At 55.7% G+C, this 15,039-nt stretch overlaps 2 protein-coding genes across 10 annotated transcripts in view; one reads left to right on the top strand and one right to left on the bottom strand.

Annotated features, from left to right (window-relative positions):
* The first annotated feature begins 540 nt into the window (after nt 1–540).
* LOC122366162 (GPI ethanolamine phosphate transferase 2-like) lies at nt 541–8,333 on the top strand. Of its 2 annotated transcripts, XM_043338075.1 has the most exons (11): nt 541–849; nt 1,856–2,033; nt 2,156–2,365; nt 2,941–3,135; nt 3,436–3,570; nt 3,815–4,025; nt 4,183–4,376; nt 4,499–4,741; nt 5,063–5,803; nt 6,063–6,220; nt 7,904–8,333. In XM_043338075.1, exons 1-11 carry the CDS (start codon nt 674–676, stop codon nt 8,097–8,099), a joined length of 2,637 nt encoding a protein of 878 aa, XP_043194010.1. In that variant the 5' UTR covers nt 541–673; the 3' UTR covers nt 8,100–8,333. The 2 variants fall into 2 exon arrangements, with proteins under 2 accessions (XP_043194010.1, XP_043194009.1); XM_043338074.1 differs by lacking the exon at nt 2,156–2,365 and having other exon boundaries at nt 562–849.
* A 58-nt stretch (nt 8,334–8,391) lies between these two features.
* Nucleotides 8,392–15,039, bottom strand: part of LOC122366161 (serine/threonine-protein kinase WNK4-like) — a 41,394-nt gene continuing 34,746 nt past the window's right edge. For 6 of the 8 annotated variants that reach the window (XM_043338064.1, XM_043338066.1, XM_043338067.1 and 3 more), the window contains 5 exons: nt 10,767–10,895; nt 10,372–10,389; nt 9,837–9,993; nt 9,411–9,585; nt 8,392–9,117 (listed from right to left, as the gene is read on the bottom strand). In XM_043338064.1, coding sequence (XP_043193999.1) covers nt 8,982–9,117; nt 9,411–9,585; nt 9,837–9,993; nt 10,372–10,389; nt 10,767–10,895 — 615 coding nt within the window. In that variant the 3' untranslated portion in view covers nt 8,392–8,981. The remainder of the gene's footprint in view (nt 9,118–9,410; nt 9,586–9,836; nt 9,994–10,371; nt 10,390–10,766; nt 10,896–15,039) is intronic. The other 2 variants (XM_043338065.1, XM_043338069.1) reach the window with 1 other exon arrangement.

Raw genomic sequence — 15,039 nt, 5'->3', positions numbered from 1 at the left:
TACTATTTTAGTTTCAAAACACGTAATACATAGGTAATTTGCAAACTTAAGACTTAAACTTCACATTATCTATAAATATCACGATGTAAAAGTAAAAAAGCTGTACTTAATCGATATCAATTTACCACTGAACTCTATAATGCAACTTTCAAAGGCACCTTCTGCCTCAAACGTGCAATTTTTCGGCTGTAAATGATTTTTCAAAGCTGCCATCTAATTTTCTCAAAATCTGGATATGAAACATATTCCAATCTGAAATATATTACAGTTATCTCATGATCACAAATACATTTTATTTTAATAGTGGCAATCGATTTCAAATCGTTCACAAAAGCTGCGCAGGTGGTGCATATAATGTATTCTTTTTGCTGTTCGCTGTAGGTATGACTTCATTTTAGAAATAATTGCCTGGCAACGTGTCAACAAGCAAGCCATTTTATTTTGCTCACATCGTTTCATTTCGTTCATCTTAGTTTCTGAACAGACATAGACATGCTTGCAAGTGTTGATGTGAAGTTGGGAGAGTGAAGTGACAGGGTATATTGAGTGAAGTGAGAACAGTGAAAAGAGTTAGGTCGAAACTGAAACTGAGTCTTTTCGAGTGAAGTAGTTCGAGTTCCCTTATACCGTGGAGTGAAGTTGTCATTCTTTTCTTGCATTATGAGCTGAGCTTATGAGCAGAGGGAGGCTGAAGGGGCTGTTTATCATTAGAAATGAGGTAATGGGAAGTCTTTTGATAAATCCGACATTTTCTGCATTTTCGTACATGATAGGATGTTTTATTTTCATGATTGGATATTTTCCAACTCCAAGAAGCATATACAGTGGAAGCAACAACTATAATGAAAGGTGGGTAAGAGGGTGTGTGATGTTTATGCCCATTATGCCCCCCCCCCCCCTCCTATATACCAAATCCTAAATGTTTTTAAGGTCTGAAACTTGAACCAAATTGGAAATGAACTTAGTTATTGTAAGCGTGTTGCCTAGTAAGTAGCAAGAGTACCTGTTTAGGCATGTTTGTGATGATAAAATGTGATGTGTCTATTACAGGTAGGGGTAAGTGTATCTTAATTAAACCAGTATGACGCCTTTTGGGGTGACTAACAGAGTGAGCGAGAGGGTGGGCCTTGCACGTGCGAAATTTCGAGGGGGTACCTCCAACTAACTTGTGCACGGCACCTTACTAACCGGTCTCTAGCGATGTGCCAAATTTGAGCACAATCGGCCCAGCCGTTCTCGAGATCTGGAAGCGGCACCCTGCATGTGCTCACGTGTAAAATGGGTCCCAACTGACTTGTGCACGGCACCCTACTAACTGTTCCCTAACCGTGTACCAAATTTGAGCGCCATCGGTCCAGCCGTTCTTGAGATCTGGAAACGACCCCTGCACGTGCGCATGTGCAGCAGCACCCCAACTCTGGCACATGGATATGGAGTGCCTAATGGGTGCCTACCTACATGCCAACTTTCAGCGCAATCGGCCGAGTAGTTACCAAGATATTGCAACAATTACAAAACTGACACCTCTTCGTTTTGCACGTGGCACGTGCATAAGGGGTCACCCACATGCATCGGGAATAGTCCAATACTTGGTAGAAGGAATGAAGCTACCCTACAAAAATTACCGCGTGTAAATCGGTTAAGTGGTTGCTGAGATATAAGCCTCGCAAAAGCGTCCGCACGGCCGGCCGGCCGCTCATACTCAGAAATTTCCGTTAAAAGGAAAGACTCCGCTCGCTCCGTAATTATGCTCAACTCAGAATAATGGTCATTAGTATTGATATCAAGGCTGATGTCTGATGACTGTATGTGCTTCTTTATCATTTATCTTATTCAAATCTGTTTCCTTTTTCAGTGTTGTTTTGGAAGGACATTCTCCAAAATTGGTTTGGATGATAATTGATGCACTCCGAGCAGACTTCACCCAGGATGATGGCAAGGTTGCATTCCTTGACAAGATGAAGAATGCAGGCCATGTGAGATCCTATGTGGCACTGGCTGAACCACCAACTGTCACCCTGCCAAGAGTTAAAGTGAGTGTGCAATAAAAATGTCAGCCTGGTCGGTGGTCATGCTCTGCATTTTGTCTTTCACATTACTCGGCCTGGTAGCCACCCCAGATGGTGCTCCTGTTGACTGCACTGACCTTCGCTAGGCGCTGACCACGGGAACAGTGCCCGAGTTCCTGGACGTCCTTCGGAACTACGACAGTGGCGCACTGTCCCAGGACAGCCTGGTGCAGAGCCTGCACGCCGCTGGACGCCGACTAGTCTTCTATGGTGACGACACATGGCTCCGCTTGTTTCCAGAGTCGTTCGTGCGACAGGAAGGCACCCATTCGTTCTTCGTCAATGACTACACAGAGGTAGTGTTGGAGTGTTATGAGCTCTGTGATCGGTTGACCGTTGTTTGATACATAATTATGTATAATGATTATAATCTTATTATAATAAGAGCAATGAGAGCGAAATTCCCAGGCCGTCCAGTGGTCTTTTCGTAACGTTGCCGAATATTTCCGATGGCCATTAGTTACGTCATTTCGACGAGTTATTTTCCGCACTTATTGCAGATCAGTGCTCAAACTGCTCATGGCAGATCGGATGCGTTTCCGGATAATTCTGAGTTCTTTTGTCGCCCCGGCTCCTCTATCGCCCATTCCTTCTGTGCCACAAGTCGCGACCGATCTGTCTCTGGTACCGTGAAAACTCGTCGGGGAATAGTAAAAAATTCGCTGGAGAATTTTATTTTTCAAAGATCATTCATCCGATACGCGAGAGCAACGTTCAGTGTTAGACCAATGTTCATGGAGAACACTTAATCTGTTTAGAACGTTGTTGATTTGTCTTCAACCAAGTATCAACAGTCCCATCTCATCTATGGCCACTGTCGCCCTCGCCAGAGCCCCGGTCTCATCCCCCGCCACTCCACTGCCCGTCTCAGGTGGATAATAACGTGACTCGTCACCTGTCCGCCGAGCTGGCGCGTGACGACTGGGACGTGCTGATCCTCCACTACCTGGGACTGGACCACATCGGCCACCTGGCCGGACCCAACAGCCCGCTGATTGGCCAGAAGCTCTCCGAGATGAGTGACGTCATGGAGACGCTGTACCGGGGGATCGGCAGGTTCGCCAAGGTGAGGGACGATTCTAGAGATGATGGGCTGCTGTGTGGTGACTGATTGGTGGTGATTGGTGACTGTGTGGTGTGGTAACTGCACAATCACGTATGTTAATATCGATGCGAGGAACTGGGTTGTCGGTTTTTCCAGCCCTGTCAGCGTCCCTCGTCCCCCAGATCGACCCGTCCCCGGTACCGCTGCTGCTGTACCCCTCCCGCTGACCTCTAACCCCGCCCCTCCCCCAGAGCGGCCCGCCCGCCCCCGGTACAGCTGGTGTACCCCTCCTGCTGACCTCGGACCCCGCCCCTGCCTCAGCGCGGCCCGCCTCCCGTGCTGGTGGTGTGCGGTGACCACGGCATGAGTGAGGCCGGCAGCCACGGAGGCTCGTCGGCCCCGGAGACCCAAGTGGCGCTGCACTTCGTCAGTCCGCTGTACGCGGGCCAGCGACAGGTGGGTTAGAGGACGAACGTCTGGATCGGCGTGATACATCCTGCAACTTTTCTCTGAATTCCTGTTAAAGAATGTGATCGATTTAACCATCAGTAAGGAAAGCTTGAACAATTCAATTATCTGAGCTGATCGTTACCGGGGCGCGAGGTGATGATTTGTACCCACCTGTCGTGGCGTGATATGACGTGGCGAGATTCACCCATCTGACCCCCGGCCCGTTCGTCCGGCCGTGCCTCCCTCGCAGGCGGAGCCGGGCCGCCGGGTGCGCCAGCTGGACCTGGCGCCGACGCTGGCCGCGCTGCTCGGGGTCCCCGTGCCGGCCGAGTCCGTGGGCCGCGTGCTGGAGGACGCCGTCCTCCCGCTGGGCCGGCGCCGGCTGGCCGCCGCGCTCATCAACACGGGCCGGCAGCTGCTGCGACTCAGCGGGAACCTGCCGCACGCCGCCGCCAGCGCAGGTGACTGCCTAAGAGCTGACCTCCACTGGTGGGCTGGCACGGAGGGACAAGTCCATTTGATGTACTTGGAGTACGTCATGCTCCAATATTTATTCCAAGCTACCGGATGACTTCCTCGGTCTCGTATATCTGTTTACATGTCTACTTCTTTTGGCAGACGTTGAAGCGGAGATACTGTCCAGAGCGGAGCAGCTGCTGTCCTCAGAGCCCGGGCAGGATCCTGAGGAGGCCGCCGAGCGGGCGGCGGCGGCCGCCAGTGGCGCCGTGCAGCGGCTGCAGGCCAAACTACTGGCGGGCACCGCCCAGCACGACCCGGCCGCCATGGTGCTGGGCGCCCTGCTGCTGGTCCTGGTGAGTCAGGACGGCCAGCGCTGAGACGGGATGGGTGTTTGATGGGTCCAGGTACCGGTCTGTGTCGCGGGTGGATGTTGAGTTGTTTGCTGTCGGCTGACCGGTCCCCGCCGACTCGGCAGACTCTGGTGGCCTCCTGTGCGGCCCCCGGCCCGGTGTCGGCGGCCGCCCTGTCCGCCGCCGTGCTGGGCTGTGCGGCGGCGCTGCTGCTGCTGTGCGGCCTGCTGCCGGGCGGACGGCTGTGCGCGGCCGACGGCGCGGCGCCGGCTCTGCTGCTGGTCGGCGCCGGCTCCCTGGGGGTGGCGCACCTCTGCTCGGCCGCCGGCCGCCTCAGCCGCCGTCACCGCCTGCGCGACATATGGCCGGTGAGCTACCACATCAATTAGAAGGGAATACAACACTCATACATGGCACGTCTACCTGTACTTATCGGCTGAACTGTTGATTTCCGCGGATCAAAAGACACCGAGGCTCAGATCAAACCTTTTTAGCCTTTTTAAACTGAGGTCTGGCTCATGCATAAGAAAGTCGCTTGCACCATTAGAAGAAAAGTATATACTTACGATGGATATTTTTCTGTCGGACCCATTATTTTACCTGATTTGGGGTGTTGTAACGAGGGCCAAATAATTAATCATTGTGTTCTCACGTTTCTCGGACTGACTGTGTCTGCTCTGATGTTGCAGCACCTGTCGCCGCTGGACTGGCTGCTGTGCGGCGGCTGCGGCCTCCACCTGCTCAGTCTGGGCGCCACCAGCTTCATCGAGGAGGAGCACCAGACCTGGTACTTCTTCACCACCACGCTGTGGCTGCTGCTGCTGTGGTCCGAGCTGCGCCGGCGGCCGGGCGCTCCCCGCTCCGCCGGCCGCCGCGGCTGGCTCTGCGCCGCCCAGCTGCTCTCCTGCGGCCTGCTCAGACGCTGGAACCAGACGGGCGACAAGTGGCTGCACCTGCCGGACATCGGCGACTGGCTGACGGCCGAGGGTCACCGGCCGTGGCTGGCTGCGGTCTGGGCGGCCGGCCTGCTGCCGCTCGCCGTCCTGCTGTCCGTCAGTGGCGGCGGGGACGGGGCCGGCTGGGCGGCGGCCGGCGCGCTGTGTCTCCTGCTCCGCGGGCTCGCCGACGAGCGGCTGCTGGGCGTGGCCCGGCTGCCGGCCGCGGCCGGTCTGTGGTCCGCCCAGGCCGTCTACCTGCTGGTGTTGTCCGGCGCGCTGTGGCCGTCCGCCGGCGGTCGGGTGGCCCGCCTGCGCCGCTCCTGGCTGCTGCTCGGCGCTCTGCTGGTGCGGCCGCACAACCTGGCCGCTTGGGCCGGCTGCGCGCTGCAGAGCGGCGCGCTGCTCGCCTGGCTGGACACGCTGCCGGCGCCGGCGCCACTGACGGCCGCGCTGACCGCCCACTGGACCGGCATGGCCGCCTTCTTCTACATGGTAAGCCGCCGGCGCGGGCGGTATGGGGCCGGTGGGCGGGCGTGGCTTCGCAGCCGCTCTTGCCTCTCGGTTACTCGTGGATGGGTTTCATCGTCTGTATGAGAGCACGGAATGTCCGCGTATCGCGAAGCTCGCTAGGAACTCTTGCTAACATTTTTTTTTTCTCCTCCAATGGACCTTCGATGTTCTTGCCCCTTTGCTTGTCAACTCTCCATCTCTGACCTCGTCCCGTTAATCTGACGCGACCTGCCTTCCCCAGGGCAACTCCAACAGTCTGTCGAGTGTGGACATCTCGGCCGGGTACGTGGGGCTGACCGGTCACAACAGCGCGGTGGCCGTACTGCTCACAGCCAGCCACACGTACGCCGGGCCCGTGCTGGGTCTGCTGACTGCTCTCCAGTACGGAGAGAAGCACAGGTCAGTAACACTGGACAGGTCGGGAGGGGGACACCGTGCTGGGTCTGCTCACCGCCCTCCAGTTACCTGGAGATACGCACAGGAGGGTGGGTCATAGGCGACACTGCGCCGTTGCAACATAGGTATCGGTAAATCCTTCAGGGTGTATTGATGCCATCTCCAAGTGACTAACTGAATTGCACTTCCTTTTGTACGATAGAACTGGTCGAACGTAGCAGTTTTCATTCTTATTTGACATTTCTCTTTCAAAAGTAGGAATTTGACTTACACTTTTGATAGAAATGAGCTCGTCGTCGTCGTCGTCAGTCCCCCCGGCCCGCCGGGCGGACCGTAGCTCTTGGGCTCTGGAGGGATCTGGCGGCCCCCACCAGGGCCGCCACCACGTCGTCCCGTCTGGTATCCTCGATAGCGGGGTGCAGCGTACCCAGGAGCCGGAAACGCCGCACCATCAAAGCAGGGCAGTGGAGCAGCAGGTGCTCAGACGTATCCGGCGCCTCGCCGCACGCCAGGCACCAGCTCGCCCGGCAGCGCGGATCCATGCACTGCTCGCACTGGGGCGACGGGCTACGGCCGATGCGGTGCAGATATGCCGCCGAACCGGACCAGTGACCCGCTCGCACCTGGTGGATGTCGATGGCGACCTCTCTCGGGTAGTCTCGCACCGGCGGCGGGAGGTGGCCGGCCATCAGCGAGCGGTACCAGCCCACAGGCCACTGAGCTAGGGCCCGCGAGCTGGCCGCCCTCGCCGCCGCACGGTGGACGGTCCGCACATCGACTGGTGCCTCCTCCTGGGGGAGTGCCGACGCCTCTCCGGCCAGGGCGTCAGCGCGCTCATTGCCGGGAATGCCGCAGTGCGACGGGACCCACTGCAGGCGGAGCGGTCTCCCCCCGGAGGCAAGATCTGTCAGCAGCTTCCAGATCTCGGCTCCCATCGGCGACTCCTGCTCTGATGGACCCCCGCGGAGCTTCGCGAGTGCCGCCTGAGAATCGGTACAGAGCACGATAGGGTCGCCGGTGTGTGCTGGATGTTCGTGTAGGTGCCTTAGAGCTTCTCTGAGCGCCACCAGCTCAGCCCGGAAGCTGGAACATAGGCTGCCAGCTGCTTTCCGTAGCTCCACCGTCTCGTCGTCGGGATACACGATCAGGGCACCAGCGCCTCCGCTGCTGGTGCCACCCACGACGGAGCCGTCTGTCCAGGCCCAGGTGGCGCACTGGGGCAGACCCGCCAGGAATGTCTCCGCCGTTGACTTCTTCAGCTCCGCGCCCGCACCCACCGGAAGGCCGGGGCCGATATCTAGACAGAAGGTGATATCACCTGTCTCGGCCCAGGGTGGGGGGCGGCGCGTCAGCGCCGGCTCGATCGGAGCCGTGACTCCGGCGGCCGCCCACACGGCCTGGCCGACGTCGCGCCAGCCGGTGACCGACGAGAGACGCCGGGCAACGACCGCGCCGGCGACGGCTCGGAGCGGATCGGAGTCGGGGAGTGACCTCGCCTTGGCCAGGAAGCGCGCCGCGAGAGCGTGGCGGCGCACCTCGACCGGCACCTGGCCGGCCTCCGCCGTGACTGCGTGTTTTCTCGTTGAGACGGGGAAGATAGAAATGAGCTCGTTGAATGAGCAGTGAGCGCCGCTGTAATCTTCTACCGTACGCCGCCCTCTGACCATCCGCTCCCCGCCGTTGCAGGTGTTTCCGGGCGGTGCTGCACGCGCTGGTCACTGTCCGCGGCCTGGTGCTGCTCGTCTACTGCTGTCTCTCGGCCGCCTTCCTCCACCACATATTCGTGTGGACCGTGTTCTCGCCCAAACTGCTGTACGAGGCCGCCTGGACGGCCGTGGTGGCGGCCGTGGCCGCCGTGACGTCAATGGCGGTGCGCCGGTAACGTCAGTGGTGACACGCCGGTGGTCGCTGTCGCTGGAGCCGGTATCGAACTGTGGAACCAGCAGCGGGTTATTCCACTTGACCACTCGACCGGTGATTACAAGGTGAACTGTGATGTGTTAACTTCTATTTATGAGCTTTAATGCGCGTCGCCTTGTTATTGATACGGAGGTTTACAGGTGTCGAGTGTCGACTGATGTGTGTGGTGAGCTCAAACACTGCCTTGATGAAGAGAGCCGCGAGTCTGCCACTTTGATTTCCCGAGTGATCCGATTCGTCTCAGACATTCAGGGGACGCTCCATACCTAGGATATTGTATTCGTTCATATCGTCTCCATATATGGCAATTGGATACACAGCTCGAAGAAATCATATACGCAATTAGTTGATCTCTCTCTCTCACACACGCACAAGTCGCACCAAGTGCCGCGGTCGGGCCGGCGGCGGCTGGTCTGAAATTGCCTCCGCCGGCCGGTCATCACAGCGGCGCCGGCCCGCCGTACAAATCGGCCCGCAGCCGGCCACCCTCCCACCGCGGGCGGGCGGGTGCGTGTGTGTGTGTGTATAAAACGTCCTCCGCCAGCCGCTCAGCCTCGGGCCGCCCAGCCAACAATGATATACTGCGCGTGCGTGCGCCGAGCCGCCGCGCGTCTCCCCGGTAAAATGGGCCCGCCAGCGAGTCGAGAGCGAGCCGTCCCGGCGCCCGACCAGGCCGAGCGCGAAAACAATGAAAGCACGATAGTTAAGTGGTTGGAAACTATCTACCTGTAACAAGGCGCGGCGGACGACGGCCGAGCCCGGCGCAGCCCACACTAACAAGTTCCACAATACCCTGAGATAGAAAACAAACAGAACTAGTGTGCAGTGCGCGTCCGGCGGCGACTCAGCCGTCGGGCGGCGGCGGCGGCTGGTGCGCGGCGGCCGCCTGCTCGTGCCGCAGCCGCTCCAGCAGCTCGTGCCGCAGCCGCTCGCGCTCGGCCACCTGCTGCCGCTGCAGCTCCTCCATGTCCAGCCGCTGCCTGGCGGTGGATAGGGACAGTCGTCAGACATCACTGGCTCCGGCAGTCGCACAACAGACACGGACAGCAGCCTGCCGCTGCCTAGCGACGGATGGGGTCACATCGTCGCTCCGGCGGTTACATAACAAACACTGGCAGTGGAGGCACGGGTCAGTCGCATAACAGACACGGACAGTCTCGCACCGGCTGAGGCACAAACAGTTACAGCTCACCACCTCAGCTCAGCCAACCACCGACCACCCCTGTCCAGTCTTCCCTCCGATTACCACCCGCTCCCTCCCGGCGCCACTCACTTGGCCAGCAGCTCGATGAAGATGGCCGACGTCTCGACGTCGAGCGGCTCGGCGGCCGGAGAGGGCGGCGCGGCGGCGGCCGCGGCCGGCGGCGGGGGCGACGGCGCCGCCTGGCGGCTGACGGTGATGGCGAACCGGCCCTTCCGCACCGGCGTGCCCGGGTCCGTGGACGGTGCTGACGGGGGGAGGGACGGGTGTCAGGGGTCAGCGTCCATTTTATCCCCAACGCGCCATGAGCATGATTAAAGATATCCACAAAAATGAAGATATCGGGCATCCAGCTCAAAACGCAGTTTTAGAAGAAATTGTTTGCCACATAAAGTTCACGCAATGCGCATACTATCCAATGTTCAACGCCGATGACCAAACACTATAAAAATATCACTGTATCCAATTGATCTGGAGCAGCAGCTGTCGGTGACTCACTGCTGGCGCCGCTGCCGGTGTGGAAGCAGACGCTCTGGATGGGCTGCGTGTGCGTCGTGTCGATTGGGCCCACCGTCTCCCACTGCGAGATGACGCCGTTCTCAGACTGCGTCGCCTCGTCGTGCGTCGACAGCATCGGCGTCGACGCCACGTGGTGCTGTCGGCCGGGGGGGGGGGGCGTCAGAATATCACGTGGGGCTGATTCGGCGGGCCTCGACTGCAGCGAGGGAGCGTGCGCACGACCAGTTCGTCTCAACATCGGAGGTTGCGTGGGTGCCGGGTGGTGAATGCATGACTACACGTTATAGTACATGACACGTTATGTAGCTTCTGCATTTTGAATATATCGTCAGCGCGCAGAAAATGAGACGGCAAGTTTTATCGCAAGTACCCACGGAGACAGGAGGATGTGTCGGGTGTTGATGAAAATACGATATGATGAGTATGACGAGTGGCTATGTGCGCATGGCAGGCAACTATTCGAAGTTATAACAATTGATTTGCTCACTGAGACACTGTAATCGAAGCAACTTACCAAATTTTCATCCGCTGGCTGCTCGAGAGCGGCGTGAAAACAACGACAAACGATAAAACAACGCTCACTAACGGGACGACGATTTTCAAAATCACTGTAATCAGTCAGCCAGTGTATATGGAAAAGGGGAAAATAGTAGGTGCATCACTGACATTTTTACAGCATTGTCACTGGGTAGGAATTGAGGAATGCCTTTTATGCCTGAAATTTACTGCTAAACACAAACTCAACATTCATTGGCCTCTTTGCAACGCACCATCAAAACAACAACAGCAACAACAACAACAACAACAACAACAATAAGATAGGCCACACATAACCAGGGAACTGGAGCAGTACGTAGCCCGTGATAGGTAGCAGCAATCTGTCGCCGGAGACGGGGCGGGCTCACTCACCAGCTGGTTTTTGCCGCTGTGCAGCTTCTGCAGCTCCTTGTCCAGGTCTGCCAGCAGCAGCGGCGTGGCCTTCCTGCCCCGCTCCGTGGTCTCGGAGCTGCTCGCAGAGCGCGAGACGTCCGAGGTGCTCTGCGGAGGGCGGCCGGGGAGCAGCGCGCGCCGCACGGTCAGCCACACACACACAGACACGCAGATCGACAGAGAGACGGGGCTGAGGACAGCGCAGGTGACACGGACCATCAACGGTCAGGCAGGAGACCACCACAGGCACACTCAATTATATTCGATGCGATAACGGCATTTGTACAAAGGCTGAGGCAAAAAGGTCCGATAAACATCTTTCGTCATAAAAAATAACAGAGCACTAACTACGTCCCGAAAATGCGACAGGAGTCTACCGACGAAATACAAGTTACGAGGGTTAATATGGCATGGAATGATGCAGAAGCCGATAACGCCGCTAAACGCCTGTGAAAATGACGATAAACTAGTGAATCCGTGCTCAATCTACGTGGGGTCAGTAAAGAGAAAGCACGGCCTGGGCACCTTGCTCAGCGCAGCATGCACCAAACAGAGGAAAAGCTGGACCCGAACATTGCGGATTTCGCATTGTCGTAGAAGGAATGGCGCTGGGGACGGGAACAATCCAATAGGCGTAGTAAACTTGGGGAGACCACTCCAATTTGGCCTTGATAATTCCTTGTTCAGGATGTTCATATTCAATTTGATTCGAGTGTTTAAATAACTAGGTATGTAACTACATCCACGCTTGCTAAGGAATCGTAATTTGTTCAATGTTCAGCTTTAGACACGAATAGCATAGACCGACAAAAGGCATAACAATTATTTCTAGAAAACATGTCCTCCAAGTGTTCCACAAGACATCCACGAAATAACGTTGGATACATAATACAAACATGCAATATAATATGTTGATCTTAATACTTTACTGTTCCTCAATACTGTTGATCAAGACTCAATACTTTCACGAATATGAACAACGCATAGGATAGAATTCATATCGCAGAAATTTGTATCATCCAGGAACATTAATTGATGGGATTCAAAAAAGTGTTATTCAATTGGCAGCCTACAAAAACGCGACTAGCATGCAAATGCCGTGTAATTTCAGAAAAAAAAATTCATAAAGGCCATCAACAAGCCGATATGCCTATGGCATCAGTCACAGACTTTTCCATATATAAAGAGGCCTGTCTGTGCACTAGTTAATAAAATGTGTAAAATTTCAAGCTGCAGTGCAGTATGCCAAACTGCAGCACTTCGAACGGTGCGGCAAGAAAACACAGTCCACGGGTGTGCCTGCGGGCCAGACTGGCCCAGAATTCACCCGTGCGCCCCTCTTCCTACCAGGCCGTGAGTCCCACCACCCACCAACCAGCCCCAGTGCGACGGCCGTGAGCCCCTCCCGTGCCCGGGCTCCGCAGTGCGCCCCAGTGCGGGCCGCTGACTGCCGGCTGAGGTCACTCGTGCTCCCCGGCCCAGCCCTCTGCCAGTGCGGGCCCCGCGGGCGGCGTACCCGGGGGTGAGACGATGGGACGGAGGTGGAGCGCTCTGCAGTGGGCCGCGGAGACGGCGAGCGCCGAGCTGCGCCCGGCAGCGCGCCGGCAGTACGTACCGCTCCGGGCCGCAGGAGCGGCGGCGGCGGCGGCGGCGACAGGGGAGGGTAGCTCAGGGTTCTACCACTGCACAGCACGGCACACACAGACAGGCAGCCGGCGGCGGGGCGGGAGCGGGCGCGGGGGCGGCCTACATTGCGGCGGGCGGCGGCGGCAGCGGCGGCGCGCACCGCGCACGTAGCAGCCGACGACTGGCGGCGGGGCGGCTGTGAACACGGGCCGCCCGCGTCAGAGGGGGCCACGGAGGGGTGTGTACAGACAGACACAGCCGCGGCGGAGGGCAGCTCACAGAGGGGCGCCCACTGCACCGGCTGAGACTGCCACCGCCGGAACACTGCCGGCCCGCTCTGTTAGACAACCCAGATAGACAGATCCGATCGTATGGGGGGGGGGGGGGAGGCTATATCGATACTACTCCCCTGAGGAGACAGTAGACATTGTGTCGAGTTCAATCCGGTCATACTGTGACACTTAAAAACAAACTGCAGAGGGCAATCTCCGAGCATCGACAGCAAACTTTGCACGGTATGTGCCGACGCTGGTATGTTATGGGTGAGATACGGCCACACACTGCACACACCGCCGCATTGCTGCAGTGCTGACACAAAACCACCACAAGTACCATCGCGGGGTCGGGGAATGAAGAGCGATCCGGTCACTACAACATTATGAACCCAGCTAACCAGCAGCAAAGTCGACTGGCAACCGGCAGTCGGACTGAAGCGGCCGCGACAGTGGTTAAGCAAAATATGACAGCTAAAACAAGATAATAATTCAAGTGATTCGTCAGATATTGACGATATCTTTCGATTTTCAGGCTGATCATATAAGGTATAACTAGAATTGCGGCACATTTCAAAGGTAATTTCTAGCTTCCAAGCAACAGCACGCTGATTACTGAAGCTCCGTCCTCAGCTGGAGACAGACCTTCGCTTTCACAGCACACCCTTAACCATGAATACTTTACTACTCCCCTTAACCCCTTACAAATCAAGCAAACTATCAGTGCAAAAAAAGGAAATGTGGGCATTGCAGAAAACCGCGAGCAAAACCAATTTGCTTCAGACCGTCAGTCTAACCCGCGCCCTCCATCATTCCTGCACACGTTGTGAAAATTTCAGACCAAAGTCACTTAACCCTATTCCTGGCGGGGGGGCCTCAGGAGCCCCCCCCCCCCCTGAGGTTTTTTGGTTATTTCTCCCAAATGCGTTGAGCTAGGAAGCTCAAATTTTCTGACTTTTCCTATAAGGCTTCTACGCAACATGTCTGAAAATTTTGAGTTGATCTGACCTCAGGTCAGGTCACCAGAGGCGGTTTGGTGACCCTACCTCAGAAAAGTTTGCAATCACGCCAGAGCTAGAGTTTTTGACCGATCAATTTCTTCTCTTCAGGCTTTAGTTAGGGTACCAGTATGTGCAATTTGTATATCTCGGAATTTTGATATCGGTGACCTAAGGTCAGGTCAGTTTCGCGACCTCCCCATTATAAGTCAATGGGGGAAAAATCAACTCCCTGTTTTTACCACTAAAACGGGTCGGAATGGCCCCATATACCATACATGACTTCATATACGATCAACCTTCACTACCTTGAGGTCTGTTTTGCTGTTGGGCAGCTGTGAGGTCATGTGACGTCATCAAAGGTCACCAAAGGTTTTTGGCCAATAACTCCGTACAGGAACAAGATACAGACGCGTGGATGGTCTCATTGTGTTCAGCTCGTCAAGACGCATCGAATGATATACATGATGACCTCGAGGTCACGTGACCTGAGGTCAACCTTTGACCTTGACCTTTCGAGGTCAACATATATATCATTCGATGCGGATTGACGAGAGGATCACGATGATGCCCTTAGTTTGTTCCTATCTTGACTAATTCGAAAGTTATTCGAGAAAAACTCTCTCCATATCTAGCGCCGCCATTTTGACTTTTTCGACCCCTGTGACGTCATCTTTGACCTGACCTGAAAATGACCTTAGTAAAAATTGTAGACCTTGTCCATGCGTATCCGATGCCGTTTACCGCTTGTCGCTATCTTGCTTCGTTCTCGAGATCTCAGGGGGGGGGGCCGAATCGGCCCCCCCCCCCCGCCAGTTTCTTGTCCCGGCGGAGCCCGCCAGGAATAGGGTTAAGGTCAGGCCACAGGACCCCCAGCGGGGCGCGGGTTTAAAGTGTTGCGTGGCTTTGTTGAGCGAATAGGGTCATTTATCAAGATAATTACTGCGATTGTAGCATTTTTCACCTAAACGAGCTTCAATGAGCAATTTCTGTCAGTCGAATAACAAGAAAATACAAATATAATGACCGATAACATCCATGTACATCAAACATAACAATTTAAGGCAACGAACATTCAGCATGGTGCTTGTATAAATTATGTACAGAGCTGGGATTTTGATGAGCAAAAAAAAAATCATAAATCACCACGCATGCAAGGCAATCAGGCCGTGTGCTATCCATGCGCTTTTATTTCCTCTCTGTGATATTCATTTACTCTAGTCCAACCGATCTGTACTATTTAATATCGATTTAACGAAATAAAATATCAAATAATGGGAAGGGTACACTAATCAAGTGATCATACACGCAATGATACGGTTAAATCAGGCTTTATAACCAAGCGTTAGACGTCCA

This window comes from Amphibalanus amphitrite, unplaced genomic scaffold (assembly GCF_019059575.1).
Source record: "Amphibalanus amphitrite isolate SeventyFive unplaced genomic scaffold, NRLGWU_Aamphi_draft 000788F_arrow, whole genome shotgun sequence".
NCBI classification, from domain to species: domain Eukaryota; kingdom Metazoa; phylum Arthropoda; class Thecostraca; order Balanomorpha; family Balanidae; genus Amphibalanus; species Amphibalanus amphitrite.
The sequence above is the reverse complement of the archived record's forward strand: the minus strand, read 5'-3'. Positions and strand labels throughout refer to the sequence as shown.